Source organism: Strongylocentrotus purpuratus, unplaced genomic scaffold (assembly GCF_000002235.5).
Source record: "Strongylocentrotus purpuratus isolate Spur 01 unplaced genomic scaffold, Spur_5.0 spur5_scaffold_17, whole genome shotgun sequence".
Classification (NCBI taxonomy): Eukaryota; Metazoa; Echinodermata; class Echinoidea; order Camarodonta; family Strongylocentrotidae; genus Strongylocentrotus; species Strongylocentrotus purpuratus.
The window spans coordinates 28405613-28428332 of NW_022145602.1; the positions used below are offsets into that span (position 1 = coordinate 28405613).

At 38.0% G+C, this 22720-nt stretch overlaps 1 protein-coding gene across 1 annotated transcript in view; it reads left to right on the forward strand.

Moving 5' to 3' along the window:
* The window catches only part of LOC593235 (protein PAT1 homolog 1), a 43702-nt gene that overhangs the window by 9486 nt on the left and 11496 nt on the right, over window positions 1–22720 (forward strand). Inside the window, exons 7-15 of the mRNA XM_030988044.1 lie at window positions 228–661; window positions 1376–1468; window positions 2101–2311; window positions 4684–4804; window positions 6526–6626; window positions 9799–10010; window positions 10226–10427; window positions 11933–12094; window positions 14678–14763. Of these exons, the coding sequence (XP_030843904.1) occupies window positions 228–661; window positions 1376–1468; window positions 2101–2311; window positions 4684–4804; window positions 6526–6626; window positions 9799–10010; window positions 10226–10427; window positions 11933–12094; window positions 14678–14763 (1622 nt within the window). The remainder of the gene's footprint in view (window positions 1–227; window positions 662–1375; window positions 1469–2100; window positions 2312–4683; window positions 4805–6525; window positions 6627–9798; window positions 10011–10225; window positions 10428–11932; window positions 12095–14677; window positions 14764–22720) is intronic.

The following is a 22720-nucleotide window of genomic DNA, read 5'->3' on the forward strand; positions in this document are numbered from 1 at the left end:
AGTTGAACATGTATAAAGTACTAAAGTGTAAAAGTTGCCGGTTCCAAAGAAATTTGTGCTAAACAAAACCGAATATGCCCAGCTCCAGCCAGTTGCTTGAAAATTTTGCAGTGAACCTCATGTGAAGACTCTGTTGTTTAGAACCAGTAACCTTGGTAACAAGTGAGTATGATGTTAGCACAAGTTCCAGTACACTATTGATGTATTTTCGTGTTTGTTTCTTTCAGACTCCTGTTGTAGGGCAGTCTCCTCTCGTTCCAATCCACCCCCAACAGCTGCAGCAGCTCACCCGCCAAATACACCAGTCCATCGGAGGGAGGGTATCCCCAACCCAGATCAGCCAGCTCATCGTACGCCTCCATGCCATCGGTGGGCGCATCTCCCCAAACAGCATCCGTACGGCTGTCTTCACCTCCATCCCCCCTCCCCCACGCCCCCAGGGTGCCAACGCGGCAGGGTCGCCGGCCTTCCCGGGGAACCAGAGGATGCCGTTCAATGCAGGGTCACCGCGGATGCCGTACTCCTCGTCTCCACGGGGGATGCTGATGGGGTCGGGCATGGGTTCAAGTCCTGGAGCTAACACCCCTCCCATGCATATGGGGGCTGGTAGAGGGGGGCGATTCCCGAGAGCAATGTATGGCCTTACCCCTATGAATCCAAGGTAAGGAAATTGTATGATTTTAATAATAATAATTATAATAATACTCAGCTTTTATGTAGCACAAATTACAATTAAGTCTCTAAGCGCTTCCAAACTTGGAGATTATTATCCTGGCTTTAGTTATGCTGCCATTTGGGTGCTCACATCATTCAAGGAATTCCTTCCTACCTTCCTACCGATCCCCATTTACTTCACCTGGGTGGATTGAAGCAAATGTAGATCAATATCTTTCCAAAGGACATTAGTGCCGCGGCGGGATTCGAACCGCGGACCTTGTGATCGACAGTCCGGCGACGTATCAACTTGTCCACAACACCTCCAAGTCTGTGACCTTAGACCCCATACCCCAATTCTAATCTGTTCAGTTGATCATTTTCATGTATATTTGAGCCAATGTTGGGTAAATCATCTCAATGTTTTTCAAGTTTTTGCAGTGTCAATACTATTTGTAGGTTTATACAATATGCATAAATGGCAATATACAGATGACACAGACACAGACTTTGAGTGTGGAACATCCGTGCAATCTACGTCACACTTAAAGATGCCCACACCTAGATAGCCAATGCTGCCTGGAAGACCTAGTGGCAGCAAATGAGAAGGCCCTTCAGTGTGCAAGAGCCTGGCAGAACATTTGAGCTTAGATGATGGACATGATAGAAGAAGAAGGTTTTCATACAAATTATTGATTTGTTGAATTGATTGTATTTGTAGGATTCCACCTGTGCACTCTAGACCAGACCAAGCCGGGATGAACAGACGCTACCCCTACAGCCCACAGCAGAGGAGCCCTTATCCAAACATGGGGTGAGCTACACACAAATAACAATATTTATAATAATAATAATAATAATGTTAGGTTCTTTTATACCACTTATATTTGTCAGCCTTGAGACTCTTGGTGCTCCGATGATCATTCATAGGGAATTTTTTATCAATTTTTTTTTTTCAACCTTCCCCATACACCGATGGTATACCTCTAAAATTGGAGTGAAAGTTTGTCTCAAGTTGTTTTTTATCTTGGACTTAAATGTTCTAATTTTGAAAACGGTATTTAGAAGAAAAAAATTAATCAAATTTTCATAAACTATGAAAATAATATTAAAAATCAATTCAATACTTCAACTATATCAGCCTGTATTTAGTGCGACAGGTTAATTGCAAATTATTTTTGCTTGACCGGGCGACGTCACAATGCTCATCAGTACTTAGTAAGCATGGAATTTGGCTTTCTAAAGTAGAATCCTCAGATGTTATCTGAACAAAAGTTATGACATATTATTAAGCCAAGTTAGATACTGACTTAATCTGTTTACTACTTTAATTTTGAAAACAGGCCCTTAACTAAACTTTTTAAGACTATCTCATTCAATCCTACATGTTTGAAAAATACTGTCTCTCATATTCATGAACAAAATTCATCTTTTATATCTCTTCAGGAAGTATGACCGCGACGGACCGCGAGCCCAGCGTCAGATCCGCTTCCCACGAGGCGGGGGCGGGGATAACCAGTACCATCGTCGTGGAAACCGAGGTGATTATGACGAGTACTCGTGCCTGATGTCGCAGAAGGAGAAGGAATGGGTGATTAAGATACAGATGCTGCAGCTGACCTCCAACAATCCCGCTGTGGATGACTTCTATTACCAGGTAAGAAATAGCAAACAGGAAATGAAGAAATAATTATATAAATTATATAATGGATAGCAGTATATTTTTTTTATTTTTTTTTTTAATTTCCAGGCAAGATGATAACAATTACATACAAAACATCACAAGGTTGACAAAATGATATAACATTTGCATAATGATACTTAGCACCAGCCAACAATACCTTGGGATCACCTAAAAGAATTCAACAATTCTGTCGAGAGGCTCTCCACATTGGCTGGTGCATACATAAAACAAAATATAAAGATAAGGTCAACATATACATGAATGTGTAACTAAAATTAACCCTCATATCAGGTAGTAGGTAGTGTTACAGAGAAAGCGAATGGATGGGTCATGAAGATCCAGCTTTACAACTCAATTTAAAACATGATCAAGGGGAGTGTTTCACAAGACAAAGATCAAATTTAACCCTACGAAATTTCGCAACTACTCCGAAACCGCGGCAAATATAAAATTTTCCTTTCATGACTTTTTTCTTTTGAGTCTTACGCATCTTTTAAAACAATTTTTTCGAAAATTGGACGTATAGTTACAAAGTCACGTGACCTTTTGTCTTCGCATGTCAGCCTGAAAATCGCTCATTTTTGTGATTTGTGTACAAAACATATGGAAATGTCATTTTTCCTAAAAAGAGATAAAACATTGGTTATTTAGTCTTGTTTAAAGTTTAGGTGTTTGTTTTGGGGTCAAAATAGTTGAATTGTAGTTATAAATGAAATAAAAAAACGAAAACAACAAAAACAATGAAATACATAAGTTAAAAAACAATGAAATACATAAGAAATTATCAAAACAAGAGATAACATAAAGAATAACCTGGCTCTTCCAATTTTTTGTGTTGTATTATTATTCCAAATGGTCTAACAAATATATGTAGTGAAAAAGAATGCTTAAATATGAATAATGTATGACCTTATTTGCATAAATTACCATAAATATGCAAATGAGTGAATTTTTCAAAAAATTGAAATAACCATAGTATTTTATGAAGTTCACTTGACATGTATGCACATTTTTGCGGCGATCGGCAGTGAAACAGCCGAGATCTTGGGGGGGGGGGGGGGGTCAATTTGACCCCCCCCCCCCCCCCCCCCCCCCCCCCCAGTAAAAACCTGGTCTGAAATAGCCCAGTTAAAATAGGGTTAAGTTGGACTTAAATATGGCAGGCTTTCACCATTTGTTCATTACAGGACCTATCCGCTCTTGTTGGGGCTGTTTATGCATTTATCGTACTCGGCCTGACAGCTTTGTACGATAGATGCATACAACATCAACTCAAGTGTATACACCTGTAGATTGTACAGTCAAATCTGCTTTAGTGACCACCTGTCTACAAAGACCACTTTTTTTTGTTTCCCTTGAAAATGGTTTCTCATTTAAATATGTACCAAAGGAACCTGTCTACAAAGACCAACTTTTACGTTTCCCTTTGGCGGTCGCTATATACAGGTTTGACTGTATATTGAAGTCATTCATGTGCATCTTTGGATGGTAATACTCTTCAAACTTCTACAGAAGAGAAGGATCTTGGCATTCCCCTCTTATACAAATTTCTCATCAGACCTCATCTGGAGTATAGGAATAGTGCCTGGCATCCTAGATTCATTGCAGATATCGACATACTTGAAAGGGTCCAGAGACGTGACACTAAGCTACCGCCTAACTTGGCCAACAAGTCATATGAAGACAGACTCGAGCATCTGAAATTACATTCACTTTTATGTAGACGAAAACGTGGCGATATGATTTAAGTCTATAAATTTCTGCATGGTATTGACTTTTGCCCATTAGACAAGTTTTTCATGATGCATCCATCCCGCGAAAACTAGAGGTCACTTGTTGAAAATTTTTAAGCAACATTTCAGACTCAATCTCAGAGGGCACTTCTTCAGCCAAAGAGTTATCACCTACTGGTACAATCTTCCTCAGTCTGCGGTCACAGCTCCAAGTTTGAATATTTTCAAAAGACTACTCAATAATTATTGGTCTAAATTCCAGTATGTTCATACATGCCAACTGTTCAGATTAAAGAGGAACATTCCTCTTTTTGGGAGAAGATAATTATCATTTTAATGCAGGTGTTCCTCTTCCTGTACAAATTTGTCTGTAGTATTGAATAGGAGAGTTAGGATTGTTCCTCTTTTTTTTAAAATAGCATAATTTGTACAGATTTCTGATTTTCAAATGTTGGCATGTATGTATGTTGCGCGTGATCCATCTAGTGTGCTCTCAAAATTGTTTTTGTCTGTTAATCAGAACCATAAAGAAGTAGCGACCGGAAGACCTACAGGAATACTTTTTCTTCCGTATACTGTTGATGTTGATGTTTTGTGTATTATTTCCATTAGAACTACATGGCCAGGAAAGCAGCCAAAGAGAAGGATAGAGAGGAGAGTGGAAAGAACAATCAACAAGGGAATAAGAAGAAACTTGTGCTACGCCCTCTAGAGAACCGCGCCTACCAACCAGGTCTGTTTTCTATGATATAATATCAAGAGGTCAGTGACACAAAGACGTAACTGCATTTTGGCCATTTTGAGAAAAAGTGGCTAATGTGTCACTGAGCACTTGGGCCTTAATGAGTTAAGTCTATGTTTTACTAGCCATTGACTTCAATGAGGTGTTGGGTGGGGTTAAGTCTTTGAGTTTTCTGACAGCCCACATTTTTCTGAGCATGTTGATATCAAATACTCATTTTGGCAAAATATGGAGTAACGTCTTTGTTGCACTGAACCCTTGTTATGTGCTCATGAAAATTAATTGCAATCACTTGTTTATGATTCAATGGTGTATTCAGTGATGCACAGGTAGAAACATAAAAAGAGAGACAAATAGTTTTCTGTTGCTGGGGTGGGGTGGCGGAGGAGGAGGGGGGGGGGGGGGGGGGCTTGGGAGGGTCATGTGCTAACTGGAGTGTAGATGTATGACTGATAGTTTGATAAATAAAGTAAAATATCAACTTCGTTTTATTTGTAAAAAACACTTTATATTATAACGATGCAAATATTCTCTTGATTAAACCCATTTGTGTTGTGTTCTTTCCCAGCAGTGAGACGTGTTGAAATATACATTATAGCCCCACTGCACTACTTATACTGATATTGCATCAAAAGTAACTCATCTAGGGAATGATATTTCTAAGAATATAAATGATTTTGATATCTCAAAGTGTGTTGGAGATTTCAATCGACAATGTAATATGTTTTTGTTTAATTTCAAATATGCTAACTCTCACATAAGAAATATATTGTTTCATAAATATTGTTCGAGTTTCTATGGCTCACAGTTATATCCTCTGTTTGATAAATGTTTTGATAATATTTGTAGACAATGGCGGGTTGCAATAAGAAGGGTTTGGAAAATTCCATGGCAGACACACTGTCATCTTTTGCCTTATTTAGCAGGTGTTATGGATCCAGAGTTATGGTTTGCAAAAAGATGTTTATCTTTTGTTGTGAAAGCCATGAATTCCAAAAATTATACAGTGGCACATATAGCTGGAATGGCCAGGTATGGAGCTCATTCTGTGTTGGGAGGTAACATAAGATTCTTGAATGATAAGTACTTCATGGATAACAATGAAATTCAAAAGCAGTGGGCTGTGCAATGCCAAGTGAATGATGAGACAATACGCATAGTTGAACAAGTAAAGGAATTGATCAACTCGAGGGATGATTATTTATGTAAGGGTTTCCTTAACCGAGAGGAGTGCGAGGAAATTATCTTGTATTTATGCACACTCTGATCTTACCCTGTTATACATGTATTCTGTTGTTGATGTTTTTTTTGTTTTTTTTTTGTCTTTACATATATTGTGAATGTGCCTATTTGTAGAATATATTGTACTTTTTTTGTTATTTTTTTATATGTGCTTTTTAAAGCGAATAAAGAACTCTTTAATTGAAAAATTGAATAGATACTTGCGCCCTCTATACAGCCAACAATGCGTCAGCGGTACCTGTTGATCCTCCATAATGCCCTTTTTCTTATGTTAATTGAGAGCTGATTTGATGAGATAGCCACCTGTAAGTGACCTTCATGGGTGGTCTAATCCCTCCTGGCCAAACTAGTACAGACGGCCTTTAAATGCACATATCCCTGATACAAACTTACATACCAGTATTGTTTCCAGTTGTAATGTATGAGTTGACATCATTTACACCAGACCTGTTTATTTCCCATTACCACAGCTCAATTTGAAGGTGCCCTGGGCAAGCTGACATCAGCTAGTGTGAACAACCCTCGTCAGATCATTGATATACACATTGAAAATGCACCTGAAGAAGAAGAGGTAATGAAAGTCCTTGTATGTTTTATTTGCATGAGAATGTTGAGTTCTCTTGGCAATGGGGAATGGGGAATGCAGGCCTGAGGATAACCAATTGAAATCTTTCCAGATTTTTTTTTTCTTCCCGATTTTATCCTGATTTTCCGGATTTTTCCTTATTTTCTCTATTCTTCTCTATTCTTCCCTATTTTTTCCCAATTTTCTTACTCAAAAGCGGGGAATGTTGTTAGATGCCACTTCCCCCCCCCCCCCCCCCCCCCGAGTCCTCTTTTTTCTTTTTTTTTTTACTCGAGGGGGGCGTGGTTGAGGGGAAAAAAAAAACACAATTTTTTTTTTTAGTGCTCACTATCACCCCTGGGGATGGAAAAATGGTGACAATCTCTTTATAGTGTGTTTCTACAGCAGACCCAGAAAATAATAGCATTGTTTACCGTAATAGACCCTTAAATAATCGCTAATGGAATTTAACCAGACGAGTTTGTTTGTTCAGAATAGGCGTAGGCCTGAGTCATGTCGGGATTTTCATAAACCGGGTCCCGACGGCGTTGCACCGATCGGGACCCGGTGTCCCGAAATCAGCTCGCAGGATTTGTCACTTGCCTCTATAAAAAGCGCATATATCATCAGTATGTCTCTTAAAAGGGACATTTTTTATCAATCAAATAAATCAACACATGCATACCTCGGCTCAGATCGGTATTTTCTTCCATTTGACATTATTTTCATCCATGATTGGCGATGTTTAGTGCCATTATCGTGCCTCTAAAAGTAAAAAACTGGGGCAGAAATAGAAGGCCAACATTCGAGCCGCCATTTTTATTTATGCAGGTTGAATAAATTTGGTCAAAAAAATATGAATGTTAGAATAATAAAAACGGCTTTCTAAAAAATTCTTCTATAGAATATACCGATCATATAATATTTTAAAGACAAAATAAATATTTATCTCTTATTTTAAACATCGCATGCTTTTTTTTAAAAGCTGAAAATTACTTGGTAATCACAAGAAGTTTCGATACAGATAGCTGTTGCAAGGCAAGTTCAGACTAGTCTCGGAAAAATGCGCAGTGCGCCTCGTTAGCTGTAATGCGTGCTCGAACGAACCCAAACAAAGACGTGATCGTAACGAGAAAAAAATCATTAAAAACTACGAGAGCACAATTGGAAAGACAACTACTGCTCAAAATTACCATAATCAGATACATAACTTGGACAAAGAATTCAATAATCGCCCAAGAAATGCCACAGAAATTGTGATAATCGAGGAGTAACTGGATACATTTTTATCGCAAGGGGCCTAGCTGCTGCAAATACTCGAATCCTTTGTTATACTGTTTTTTACCGTAGAGGGCCTTATTTGGTTTCTAGCCTCGTGTTCAATTTAAACACGTGTAATTCGGATATCGCAGCAGCTAGGCCCTTACGATAATGATTGTACCTATAGTAAATCCTTAAATATCACTATTTATGTGGCTTTTCTTGGACAACTATTGTTTTCTTCCTCCAAGTTATGTTTCTGCTTACGATAATTTTGAGTAGTTGTCTTTCCAATTGTGCTCTCGTAGTTTTTAATGATTTTTTTCTCGCTACGATCACGTCTTTGTTTGGGTTCGTTCTGGCACGCATTACTGCTAACGAGGTGCACTGCGCATTTTTCCGAGACTAGTCTGAACTTGCCTTGCAACAGCTATCCGTATCGAAACTTCTTGTGATCACCAAGTAATTTTCAGCTTTTAAAAGAAGCATGCGGTCTTCAAAATCTAAGAAAAATTATCTATTTTGTCTTTTAAAAATTATTCGATCGGTATGTTGTAAAGAAGTACTTTTTAGAAAGCAGTTTTATTATTCAAACATTAATGTTTCTTTCAACCTGATTTATTAATCCTGCCGAGAGACCCGGCCAGTACAGTAGCTAGCTAGCAGCTAGCTGGCAACAACAACCCCATGGGGCGAACTGATTTGCAACCACTATTTGTATCAGCAGTTCGGATTGATTCAGGATGAGCTAGAATATGATTGGTAACAATTAAATACTTAAATTTTAAGCTGGATTGATTTTAGTGGTGTGCAAAACTGCAATTTCTTACATATTTCATTATTTTTTTCGGAGCGTCGGTTCTCAAAAAACGAAACCGGGACCCGACGGCAACGGTCGGGTCCCAATGTGATCGACCGTACCGACTCAAGCCTAGTTCAGAAGTGCAGAGGTTTTGACATTCTTTGTATGAAAAAAAGAAGGTTGATTTCTTTTGGTAATGGAGGATGGGGGATTGCAAAATAGTGATGATCATTGTTTAAACTCCAGCTACAAATATAAACAAATTCATTCTGAGCTATTTGCTGTTATTTGGTAGGCCTGAAGATTGTGTAGATTCAATAATGAAGTGATGAAAATTAAGTATTGATGTTCTCTGAATATAAAGAGGAGGCTTAATTTTTCTGATAATGGTGGATGGGGGGATGGCAAAAATGGTGGCAATCACTTGGCCTGTTTTAACTGGAGACCCAGAAAATAATGCCATTGTTTACCCTGAATGGACCCAGAAATTATTCAATGATTCAAATGATTCAGATGATTTTATTTCTCATGCAAAACATAATTAAATGAATAGGTAAATTACATAAACATATACAATGAAACGACAAATATAATTAGAAATAGCACAAGAATAGAGGAACTAACTAGAACTTAGAAGCAGAGCTTGTTGAAGTGTTAGTTCCTCAGATGCTGTTTTACAATATGTGAATATATAAATTTAAAAAATATATGGCAAAGAAATTATGAAATTTAGGGGAAAATGCTAATGGAATTTAACCAGTCCGAACATTAATGTTTTGCAAAAGGACATTAATACCGTGTCCGGGATCAGAACCACGACCTTGGCATTTCCAGCCAAGTACATAAACCACTTGACCATAGGCGCGATAGCTCAGTCGGTAGAGCAGTGGTCTCGTAATCTGTTGACCCAGGTTTGAAACCAAGGCGATGCGCTAGTGCCCTTTGGTAAGGCATTAATCCTCATTACCAGGTCCCTCGGAGAGGACCTAAAGCCGTCGGCCGTCTGGTTGCTTACTTACACTGTACAAGCATTTATGCTTTCTTAGCAGTCAGGTAAAATAACCATCACATTAACCATGAAACCTCTTTATATTCCATGTCAATTTGTTCATTCAGGGAGGAAAGGCTAAGGACCATGGTCGTCGACGTCGAACGCTCCTGGCCATCGAGCGCCTGTTCAGCCTTGTCATGGAGGGAGAGGACGTAGATATGCTTGTCAGAGGTTTACCTGAATCAGACCGTGGGCCTCTCCTAGAGAAGAGGAAGGGGCTGGTGATGAAGCTGTGTGCCACGCTCAAAGGAGAAAAAGGCGACGGACTCAGAGAAAGGTAAACAGAACAATTGATTTCTTTCACAGCTCTGTCATCCAATCCAATTGAATCCAGGAATTTGTAGAGCTCATTTCTTAAGTTAGAAGCAATATCTTCACACTGTTTGGTTGAATATGCTCTTAGCATTCAAAAGTACTCATTAAAGGTACAACAAAGTTCAAATTGATTGTCTAAACAAAATTTTTCTACCAATTCTGTTTGATGTTTTGTAGGACGGCCAGTACCTTGTTCCATCAGATCCTTGGCATTCGTAAGGGGCGTAAGTTAGTGAGCCGCATCATACCCCTTCTGGGCAAGGAGGAAGCCTTCCCCCTCGTGGAGACCTTCTTGGCTAACCTGACCTACATCTTCAAACAGGAAGCCAAAGACCTCAAGAAAGATGCCATCGAGAGCCAGAAGGGAAGGCTTGATGAAGTAAGTTCACCCTTAAAGGGAAGGTTGAGTTCTGGGAAGAGATGAAAAATAAGTGTTATCATTGTTATGTTATATGCAAGTGTGGAAGAACATCAGATAAAATATGTTCCCCAAAAAGGATGGCTCTTCAAATGCCTTCATTTTCTAAATATGGCACGTAACAACATAAAAATCTGAACGGATTTTTCTGCCCGTGTTTGTGTAGTCCCATATTTATCTTTCTGTGTACAGCTTGTAACTTTACCACGACTGCATGGGCCAAGTTTCTTATCATTTTGATGATTCCAAACATCAATAAATATTACACCTTTTGCATTTCGTGCCTCTGCATTTCACTATTGAAGGTACTATGTCCCTTTTGCAGCCAACCTCAAATGCTGTAGAACTTTGCAGAAATTATGAATATGTCATGTATGTCCTATCTGTGAAATTTAAACTTTAGCAGTGTCCTCATATTCAAATTATGCAAGGAAACCTGTTTACTTGCTAGACTTTACTGCCAGACACTATTGAGTGAGTGACTAACTTTTTTTCTTCTTTGGTAATAACATACATGAAAAGAGTTGTAAAGGGTACATGAGCATTTGTCTACATCAATAACCCACTTCTTGTGATGGCCAAGATTAAACTGATTGAATATTTTCGCAGCATAAAACGTATGACCATTCGGTACAATTGTCTGAGAATCAAGACTATTACTTTTGGGCTCTATAGCCCTAAAGTCGATTTGACAACTAATAGTCGTTATTTTCCCACTTGAAGACATTTTCAAGCCCCACCTTTTTTAAGTTCTAAATTAGTATTATCTTTCAAATGCAGTTGGAATTTAACTTTTTCATTTTTTTGGCCTGCAAATGGGACATAGTACCTTTAACCCTTACTGTACTGGGCTATTTTGAGCACCCACTGACTGGGGGGGGGGGGGGCCTGGGAGGCCCCCCCCCCCTATGATCTCGGCCGTCGATTGTCCGATGAACACGAAAATTTGCATGTTTGTAGATATTTACGTAAGGAACAAGATGGTATAATTAGTTTTTTCCGAATATGCAAATTTTTGTCGTTAGCCTAATTAATTATGCAAAATGCGCTAATTTTATGCATTTTACCGAAAACGTGTCAAACTCCACTTTTTGAATGTTGAAACTCATTATTCATATGAAACTTCTTTTTTAACACAAAAAAGTTATTTTAATGTAATTAATAATGATAATTTATGCAAATTTTGATGCGATTTTCATTTTTTTTTTTTTTTTGATGACATGCGCATACTAATTGTTATGTAACGCCTTATAGGTATATCCGATTTCGACGAAAATGGTATCAAAATGTGCGTAAGACTTGAGGGAAAATAGTCATGAAACGACAATTCAAAATACCAAGCGGTTGCGGCGCAATCTCCGAAAATGTCGAGGGGGGGGCCTCCCAGGCCCCCCCCAGTACAGTAAGGGTTAAAGCGACTCCAGTATTCATTGTGTAATATCAATCAATTAATCATTCTCTTTCAGACATTCCCCCAGCTCTATCTGCCGCTATGTCAGGTAATCCAGGAGAGTGAGCTCATTGACCTGATCTCCCTGGTCGGTGACCTTGAATCCCAGATACCGACGACCCCGTCTGCTACCCAACCCAAGGGCTCATCCATCATCTCTGGTGCTATGCAAAACAAGGTCAGAAATGCTCTCAGGATTTATACAGCGCGTCCCAGAAAAAACGATACCGAAAATTTGACAAAAGTTGACAAAAAGACTTAACTCCGTTTCGTTGACAATCAGCCATGTATCAAGTCTTTTGTCTTGTTTGTGCATCGCTGATCGTCAACAAAACAGAGTTAAGTTGTTTGTCAACTCTGTTTGTTGCTACGGCAGGCAGCCAGTAAAAATTGACTGTTCACGGCGCCATGCAGTCAGGTAGTTCTCCTTAGAACTATAAGCTCAAGAAAGATTACCAACAAAAATTTTCAAGAATACCAACAGTCCTTTTCAGGACTCCACAATCTTCCCCCCTCTCTCTCACATGGTGCAACCATAAACCTAACATACAAATTGAGAAAAGCTGTCATGATTTATTTGGAAGTAAATGTAGAGATACCGTATTTGCCGGCGATAAGGCCGCAGCGCCGCATAGACCGCACCCCTGATTTTGACATTGTCGAAAAATTGTCGAAGATGGGATTCGATCTCTTAATGTTGATGTGACTAAAATCACCGCATTAGACCGCTCGGCCATCCCGCACTGATACTGTCATCTGCAGTTTTCTCTGATCTATACATTGCGCCTCTCGTGTATAGACCAGTTCACGGTTATCACATGGCTGCAATGACCCCGAATATACACAGATCTTCAAAACATGAAGAGGTCCCACTTTGTACATTTTGAAATAATCACTCCTACAGCGATGGAGATGCTACATACTTATAGCCTTTGTTTCCCCTTTTCAAAGAATACTTCCACCTGTGTATCATGGAGTGCTCTGCTTGTGCATAATGAATAATGATTACATAACTTTCATGAGCACGTATCCAGTATTTCGTCTCCGTGTATTTCACAATTTGTTCTGCAATGACCTTTATCTGCTCATGCTCAGACTGCAACCGTGAACTGGCTTATTACGCCGTAGCTTAGCTCGCGCGATCGACAGCAAAAACTTAAATCTCGATCTATCAGTAGAGTTGGGTTGGTAAGTTATGAATTTTATTTACGAGATTGGCAAAACTTTGCCCTTCATTTGAAAAATATAACACATAATTGTCGGTAAGACATATGATACTCTAGACAGTTATTCTAGAAATGTCCTATATGTTCAAATTTGTGTTTTTGAATTGCTATTTTTTTTTTTTTTTAACTCTTTTGCCGCAAAGGCCGCCCCCAACTTTTTGATATTTTCTCTTCCAAAAATACTGCGGCCTTTACGCCGGCAAATATGGTAGATATTAACATCATTCAGAAAGGCATTATGAATGTATTTTAGTCAGGTAGGGGCCACAGTGTCATCTACATGTATCTACTCTGGTGCTATTCAAAACAATATTAGATTGATATCAAAAATTTGAAAATAATTTAATTTATAACACAGGTAATGGATAATTTTAGCTAAAGCAAAGCTTTCAAGGTTAGAAATGCTGTATAATAGATCGTACATGTAGCTATTAGCATGATTTAGATATGATGTTTTTAAATATGGAAGTGTGGGGCTGAGAGCAGTAATCTCAACTCTCATGCCACTCAAAAGGTCATCTATCATATACGCTTCGATCCAAAACGAGATTAGATTGATATATGCGAAATATAATTAATTACTAAAGTCCTGGCTTTTCGCTAATGACTCAGGCACTGAATACCTAAGCTATAGTGCAGTTTCCAAGGTTATGAATGCTGTAATCTTCACTTAACAGCTAGGATGTATGTATATTATTTAATTGGGGCATTTTAAAGTGTTGTTTTTCCCCCCAGAAAGGGAAGCATGGTGATAGGGAGGGGGAGATAACAACTGGCCCCACTCTAAGGGTTTATCTGTTTTCTCTAGTGCCATGGTTAGATTGATGTGATGTTATGTTCATTTATTTCAGATGTAGTTATAATGTTATATCCCATTTGCCCTGAAAACGTTTATATTTCAACATGATGCTTTTATTTAAGCATTTTTATTTAAACATTAAACATGGGGAGGGAGTGGCCAAAAAAAGTAACTCCCACATTTGGTTTCTTTGTCCATTTTGGAAGTAGAGATACATTGTCAGTATTATTCAGAGTGGACATTTTTGGAGCATTTTTACCCAGGAAATGACTTGTGCAACACCATAGATTGTCCTTCATCTCTAATAATATTTTAAGCAATGTTGAAATTATTAGTTGGTTTCTTTTGGAAGGAGAGATTGATAGATGCATTTTTGCAAATCTGATTGGACATTTTGAGAGTGTTTTTGGTCAACAAGATAGTGGGCGTCTTGATGTCCACTCAGCCCAAGGTTCATTCATTTTCTGTGGTGGTTTTCACAATAATGTTATTTTAAAAGTAGATATTGCTATTGCTATCCGTTACATTAGCATTTCATTGACAAAAACTTCCCTTTCCATCCTTCCCGGGTACAAAGGCTCCAAAAATATCTCATCTATATTTCAGCAAACTATTACAATTTTTAAAAAAATGTCTATTGCCATTTTCAGTCCTCTGAGCCTACTGGATTTACTATGCCTCTAGATTTATTCATTTTTTAGTAACATTTTTTTTCTTTCTTTGGTTTGTTCATCAGCTTGGGGTGTCAATTATCATGTGTATGTTAAACCGTGCTGAGGAGGTGTATACAGCTGAGGAAACACCAGCTTTTCACACAAAGTGGTAAGTCACATATGGATTTTAGACATACAGTCAAACCTGCTTTAGTGTCCACCTGGATAGTAAGACCACCTGTCTACAAAGACCACATTTTTTGTGTCCCTTGGAAATGGTTTCTCATTGAAACATGTACTAAAGGAACCTGTACATCAAAACCACTGGCCTATAATGACCACTTTTCTTGTCTCCCTTGGGTGGTCTTTATAGACAGGTTTCACTGTACCTGTAATAGTGTGTGCTTTGTAGATCTACATGTAACAACATTTATCAACCAGTGGGGAGAGGGATCAAGATTGCCTGACAGGGAGGCAAACCTTTCTCCAGACAGTAACTATTCCCAGATGGTCTCACATTTGTCCAATGTTTGCTACCTCACCAAAATTCTTTAACAGACAAAAACAGGAATATACCTGTAGTTGGGGGCTCCAACTATTCTAGATTTTTTTTTTTTTCTTCAAATATTTACGTACATGTACATGTAGGTTATTGACCACTTTTCTATTTTAAAGGAAACAGTCTACTTTAATATGCCTCTTTTGTGAAGATATACATAAAACTTTAAATTTAAAAGCAAAAAAGGTGTTTACTGTTGGTACAATTGCACTTATTCTACTGATTGCACCAATTGCTCTTGATATTTTACAACATATCATCTACCTGATATTTCCAGGTCGAATGATTATCTAATAATGATTACTCTCAAGAATTTAGTTGTATTTACAACTGGAATATCAAAACCAGTATTCGTTTACATTCATGCGATTTATATAAATAATTTTGTTTTGGTGCGATATACCATGCATGATGTTTTATCAGTATTCAGTTTCAATTTGTTAGCTAAAAACCACTGTGTGAAGGCTAATAGAATCTTATTTAAGCATAAACTGAGCTTATAATTGACGCCGTCAGAATACATGATTAAATGCAAAGTCAAGTGGAAATAGGACTGGCATCCTGTAAAACCGTTATCCTAATAGGAGTTACATCTTAATGTTATCAAACTGGAGAAGGATTTCTTGGTACACATACAATTGTTGCATGGTTGTGAGTTATTTTTGCATAATTCCTTATTTAATTTGAACAATGCTGTTTAGTCATAATAAAAAGAAAATGGTATTAATATCCTTTAATGTACCGGGTATTTAAATGCCTGTGTCAATCCTTGCCATTATATGTGGAAAAAAACTGCAGTAAATATTTTGTTGGTGGTATAATCATTTGTGTACTCTCTCTCTCTCTCTGTCTCTAACTTCTGTTTAGTGAATTTTATAGGGATGAGTATCTGGATTTTTGGCACTTTTTTAACAATTTGTTTTCAAAGTAAAATAAATCATTACATGAGAAAGCTGCTTATTGGTGAAAATTTGTAAAATTATTTTTTCTTGTACATATTTTCATAATTTATTGTCTTTTTGTGTACTTGTTTTGTATCTTTGAACTCTGAAGCAGAACTCAGTACTTTTAATTTCCCACAGGTCCCACCCCCGCCCCCTCCTTTATTAGTAATTGATTGCGTCATGTCCCAGTGAGACTTAACTAAATGTACAGTGCAAAGTACATGTACACACTTGACTGCCAATCCTTGTTTCCGCTTATAAGACTCACAGCCTTCACAGGTTCTTGTATCTTCCGATATTCATCAAATAACTGACAACCATGCAACAATTGTACTTGTACCAAGAAATTCCTTCTCCAGTTTGATAATATTAAGATGTAACTCCTGGGATAACGATTTTACAGGACGCCAATTCTATTTCCACTTGACTTTGCATTTAATCATGGTGCTCTGAAGCTGTTTACACCATGTATGTATTTAAGCTCTGTTTCTGCTTATATGATTCTATCGGCCTTCACGCATGCGTTGATTACTGATCTTGCTACCTGAGTTTCAATAAATAGCCCTTCTAATATCAGCTAGAGTATATTTCCACTTGACTTTGCATTTAATCATGGTATTCTGAAGCTGTTTATGTATTTAAGCTCAGTTTCTGCTTATATGATTCCATTGGCCTTCACATGTTATGCATTAATTACTAATTTTGCTACCTGACTTTGCATTTAACAGGCCTGATAAAACCTGATTTAAATCGGTTTCCCAAATTTTTCCAGATTTTTCCAGATTTTTTGTTTTTACCTGATTTTTTCCTTTTTTTCTCTATTCTTTTCTCTATCCTTCCCTATTTTCTTACTCAAAAGGGGAGGAATGTTGTTAGATGCCATTTTCCCCCTGAATCCTCTTCCTTTTTTTTTTACTCACGGGGGGCATGGTTGAGGGAGAAAAAAATTTACTGCTCACTATCACCCCTGATTTAATCATGGTATTCTGAAGGCATCAATGTGTAAGCTCAGTTTCTGATTACGATTCTATCGGCCTTCACACATGCATTTCTTAACCACCTTGCTATCTTAGTTTCAATAATAGCTCATTCTAATATCAGCTAGAGTCTACTTCCACTTGACTTTGCATTTATTCCATTTAATCATCAGTGGTATTTTGAAGGCGTTGATGTATAAGCTCAGTTTCTGCTTATAATATGATTATATTGGCCTTCACATTTTATTACCTATCTGTACTATCTGAGTTTCAATAAATTCCATTTCTATTTGACTCTGCATTTAATCATTAATGATTAAAGATTATATTTGGTTTTCTAAAGGCGTTGTTGTATAAGCTCAGTTTCTGCCTATAATACAATTCTATCAGCCTTTACACATGGGTTTATTAGTAATATTACCCATCTTCCTACCTGACTTTGCATTTAATTATGGTATTCTGAAGGCATTGATGTATAAGCTCAGTTTCTGCTTATTGTATTCTATCGGCCTTCACACATGCGTTTATTACTCATCTTGCTACCTGAGTTTCAATAAATAGCCCATTCTAATATTAGCTAGAGTCCTGAGGACATTGCTTTATTGAAAACGTTTTTATTCCATCGGGCTTCTGTACGGTGTACATTCTTTAAGACAAGGTTTGGGTACCGGTATGCGGATAGAATGCCAATTATAGAGCTCTGTGCATATCAAGAACCCTGGCTGTATTCACATTTTATCTTTCTCATGCTAATAATAATACTATAGAGTATTTGTAATGCGTCAACTCGACATGTCTAATGTGTTTGAGGCGCATGGAGATGAAAAATTACAAGTACATGAATATACACACAAAATGAACAACAACAATGTGAAAGTAAATCTACTGGAAAGCCGCTTTGAACAAATGAGTTTTTAGGAAATTTTTAAAGAAATCTTAACTTGAAATATATTAAAATATCCAGTGCTGTAGCTCGGAACCCAAAACCCGGATCCGGCCCGGCCCGGCCCGGCAATTTTCCAAATTTCTTAACAGGACCCGGAAAGGTCCAGTAACCCGGAAATAATATTGACTTTTAAAAAGGCTATTAGAAGGCTACTACAAGTCTACTCTACACCACATCTTGTGTGACCTACTGTTTACTGACCTTGTCCTCAATAACACCGCAACATTTTTCATCCTGCTGTCGACCAGCCAGGATTCATTGTGAAAGGCTAGCATGCAAATGTTTACACTTTACAGTTACGTTGACGGTTTTATCATGATGCAAGATAAGTAGATAAGGAACAATGATCTATTCTACATGTATTTCAAAACTTTTTTTTACTACCGGGTTCCGTTACCGAGTTGATCCAATTCTGGCTACAGTTCGGCCCGTTAGTAGTTCGGCCCAAAACACTCAACCCGACGGTTTAGAACCTGGTAAGCCTTCCGGGCTACAGCACTACTCAAGATTAGCTTTGAGGTCGTGGTTATAAAAGTTAAAGGTGTTTTGTAGTTGAGTTTGCGCCAACTTTTAGTTGATATGAATTCTTTCCCTGGCTTATGGTGAACTTCAAATGAATACTTGTTGTTTGGTTGATCATTGTTGATAACTTTGAGGTTTTGCAAACTTGAGACTACAAGTGAACATAGCTTTAGAAAGTACAACATTGAGGATAAACAATACCTGTGCTATAGTGTGCTTTACAAGTCGAGTGGAAAATGAAATATGCATAGGGTCGGGGAGTCATGAGTAAATGTTCCAAAAAATCACCCTGCATGTACATGTACATGTACGTGTAGCTGTCATGGCTCGTGTTTGCATGCATGTACAATTAGTAGAGGCTCATGAGGAAAATGCTATTCAATGTGACTTCTATGTGATTTTTTTTATTGCTGGTTCAAAGAATCCTTGTAAATAGTTCAGAATCAGTTCAAGCCAGTTTCTGTTGCATTGCTTTTTTATTTCCAGAACTTAACAAATCAGCTTTAAAGAGAAAAAGGGTAGAATAGACTGAGAAAACATGCTTTCTTTATAGTACATGTAACTGTTAGACATAGAGCTTTTCAGAGGGATTTGGTAATTGAGGTTTAATGCCTTCACTGAGGGCTTGTGATCACATTAACTACCGGTAGGTTTGAACCTGGAACCTTCAGGGTTAAGAGACCACTGTTCTACCAGTCACACTTGGGGGTAGAGAAACCTAATTTGTGAAGTTCTGTGAAATTGCTAATTTTAAATTCTTGCCACGTTCAGCTGACATGAAGGCAACGCCCACAGAAGACACGTGCAGAAATTCATTAATTCCATTCAGGAGTACATGTGCATGTTAGTTTGAATGAACAAATGTTTATATTACAGCTACTTGCAGACTTCAGTCAGGCAAATTGTAATTGCCTTTTTGAGTAGTCAGGGCACTCTTCGCTACCCAGATAGTTTGTACCAGAGTCATGTAGAAAATTGAGTACTTGGGTAGCAAGTCAAGTGGCTGTATGTACCTGTTAAGAATTACTTGCAAGTTGCTGGGCATTTTTTAATTCTAACTTTACAACTCTATGGCATTAGGGCAGCTACAAATCATGTACATTATGTATGGATGCATGTATGCATACATTTATGCATTTAAAAAAAATGTATAACCTACAGGAAAAATCCATGGTAGAAGTGTGTTTTCCCCTTAATATTGATTATAAAGTAACATTATTAATGACAATTTTATGCAATCGTTCAATAACCAAGATGGAAGAAGTTGGGGGTGAGTAGGGATGGGAGGGGAGGGGAAGACAGGAAAAAAAAAGGGTGAAAGAGTCGCATAAATGTACAGGGAGAGAAAGAGAGAGAGAGGGAGGGAGGGGGAGAGAGATAGAGAGAGAGAGAGAGGGAGAGAGAGAGAGAGAAAGAGATGGAGGAGGAGGAGAGACAGACAGACATACATGTACAGAGAGAGAGATAGAGATTGGGATAGTGAGAAAGATAGAGGGGGAGGAGAAGAGAGAGGGAAGGATATGTAGGAGAGGGAGAAGGAGGAGGGAGGAGGAGAGAGACAGACATACATACAGAGAAATAGAGAGAGAGGGAGAGAGATAGAGTGGGAAGAGGAGAAGAGAGAGAGAGAAAGAGATGGAGGAGAGGGAAAAGGAGGAGGGAGGATGAGAAGAGAGAGAGAGAGAGAGAGAGAAAGAAAGAAAGAAAGAGAAAAGATAAGGAGGGGGAGTACCCTCTTTGCATTTATATAAAACAACACAGTACTTAAAGCAACATACTGTACATGTACATGTATGTACAGTATACCCCTGTTAAACAAAAAATATAATCATGAGTTTAAAATTTGTACTCATCTTTCTCCATCCAGTTGCATTCATATTTTGGAAAATTAAGGTTTAACGAACAATGTGAACACATACAGATTCAGGTGTGAACAAAGCCGGTAGACCGCTAGTGTTTTAATTGCCTGGGGTTCCCTTCCCTTTCCGCTCTCTGACCAAAATAATTAAACTGTCAGATCTTTTTTGGAAGAAGATCATATCAAGCCACCAGTGTGGGAAGAGCAATGGCTACGCTCTGTCATTTATTATGAAAACAAAATTATTGAATGAACAATTGCTCAATCACTATGCCCTGCGTTTTGCCTCGTCGTTGAATGAAACAAAGAAAGTTAAATCACCTTCATCTATCACAAGCAAGCATCGGGCATACATATACTTCAAAGGACCCTGAATAAAGGAACGTGGCTGGCATTGTGTAAATCAATTGAAATAAAGTTTAATTCCGACTTCCAATTCATATTTTCTTGCTGATTTGATAATCAATTGAAATAATGCTACATTTCCACTTTCGCAGTATTATTATATGCTGATTTGATTTGATTTTATTTCATTAGACTTTATTTAAAAATATAAAAACAAGATATAGATAATAACGTTATGACAAACAGTGAAATGTGCACATGTTCTACCAAGGGGTCCATATTACAAACCAACAAAATGGACCAATAAAATTAATCTGAATCTGAAAATAAAATGATCATATTATCAATTAACCTTTTAACTCATTACAATAACCATGCATTGCTTACTCCAGTTACATGCCGGCACCCTCCCAGAATCTTTTTCCTGTGACCCTCATCATTAGTTTTAATTGATTCTACAGAGTGAAGCCAACATTTGGCTGCTTACAATTTTATGAAATAATTTAAGAATATAAAAGAACAGAATGACCTTTTTAGAAATCCCCTAGATGAAAATTTCCATGGAAATATTGGTAAGAGTGATTTTGGGGGTGGACATTTTATGATTTGTTAAAAGCTGTTATTTTATTTGACTTACTATTCAATTCAAATCAATCCTTTGTTTACTATTAAAAAAAATACATGTAAGGAAGGAAAGAAAGAAAATCATTGGCGCTGCTCAGTGGCTGCCGGGCTCACGATCAATTGGGCAAAAAGAATTTCCATTTTCGGTTTAACTTAATAAAAGATTACAGATTATTATTATTATTATTATTATTATTATTATGAATAATTGCAGGATCATCCTACATACAAAAAGGCTTTGTGACAACATTAATATATTAGCTGGAAAATGACTCCTGAAACAGGTTAAATAATAAATGAAAGCAAGGCGGGGCGCAGTCCAGTTTGGTCCAGAATCTCTCTATGACGTATTCTCTAGTCTCTACATGGGAATCGTTCTCTGATCTAAAATGATGCCAAGTGGACACACACATGACAGGTCAATCATTTATAAGACTCCTGTGTAAATGTTCTGATTGAAGCTATTGATTCTGAAATAAATGTAGGTTGAGAGAGAGGAGGGTGTGAGAGATGACGGAGATGTTTGGATCGAGGGAAACAGAGATGAAGAAGGATGAGAGAGTGGTAGGTAGGGAGGAGGGGTGGTAGGATGGGGTTGGTAGGGTGGTGGTAGGATGGGGTTGGTAGGATGGTGATGGTAGGATAGCAGGAGGCAGGAGAAGAGGGGAAGTTAGGAGGGGAGGAAAGGAAGGTAGTGCATGTTGTAGGGAGGAAGGAATGCAGGGTTGGAAAGAAGAGTTGGAAAGGAGGAAGGGAGGAAAAGAGGGAAGTAACAGTGAAGAGAACCTGAACAACACAGAGAGAAATAGATTCATATACAAATAAACAGACATGTTGTTTCCTTGATGAACATTATAAGTTATAAGACTGCTGTGTAAATGTTGTGATTGAAGATATTGATTCTATAAATAAATGTAGGTTGAGAGAGAGGCGCAAGTGACAGCTATGATCAAGTGAGGGGTGGAGAGATTAGAAAGTAGGAGAGAATAGTAGGGGAGGCGAGGTAGTAGGATGGTGATGGAGGGGAAGATGAAGGCAGTAGAGAGGGGAGGGTAGGAGGGAGGGAGGAGAGAGAGAGACAGAAGGGTAGGAGGGGGAGGGGAGGGCAGCAGAATCAATGAATCATACATGTATTTGTTCATATTTCACGAAACTTATCAATATTGGTACAAATGATAGTAATTCTTCTGATGATTCTTTAAATTTTCACTTCAAAATGCTGATTATGTTAGGAGGATTTCATTTTCGGGGGCCTGCTGATGGGCTACCCTGCCTATAAATAATGTCCCAACCTCAATTTTTCATCATATCGAATTGTGTGATGCAGGCAAGACCGCCAAGAGCATTTCCC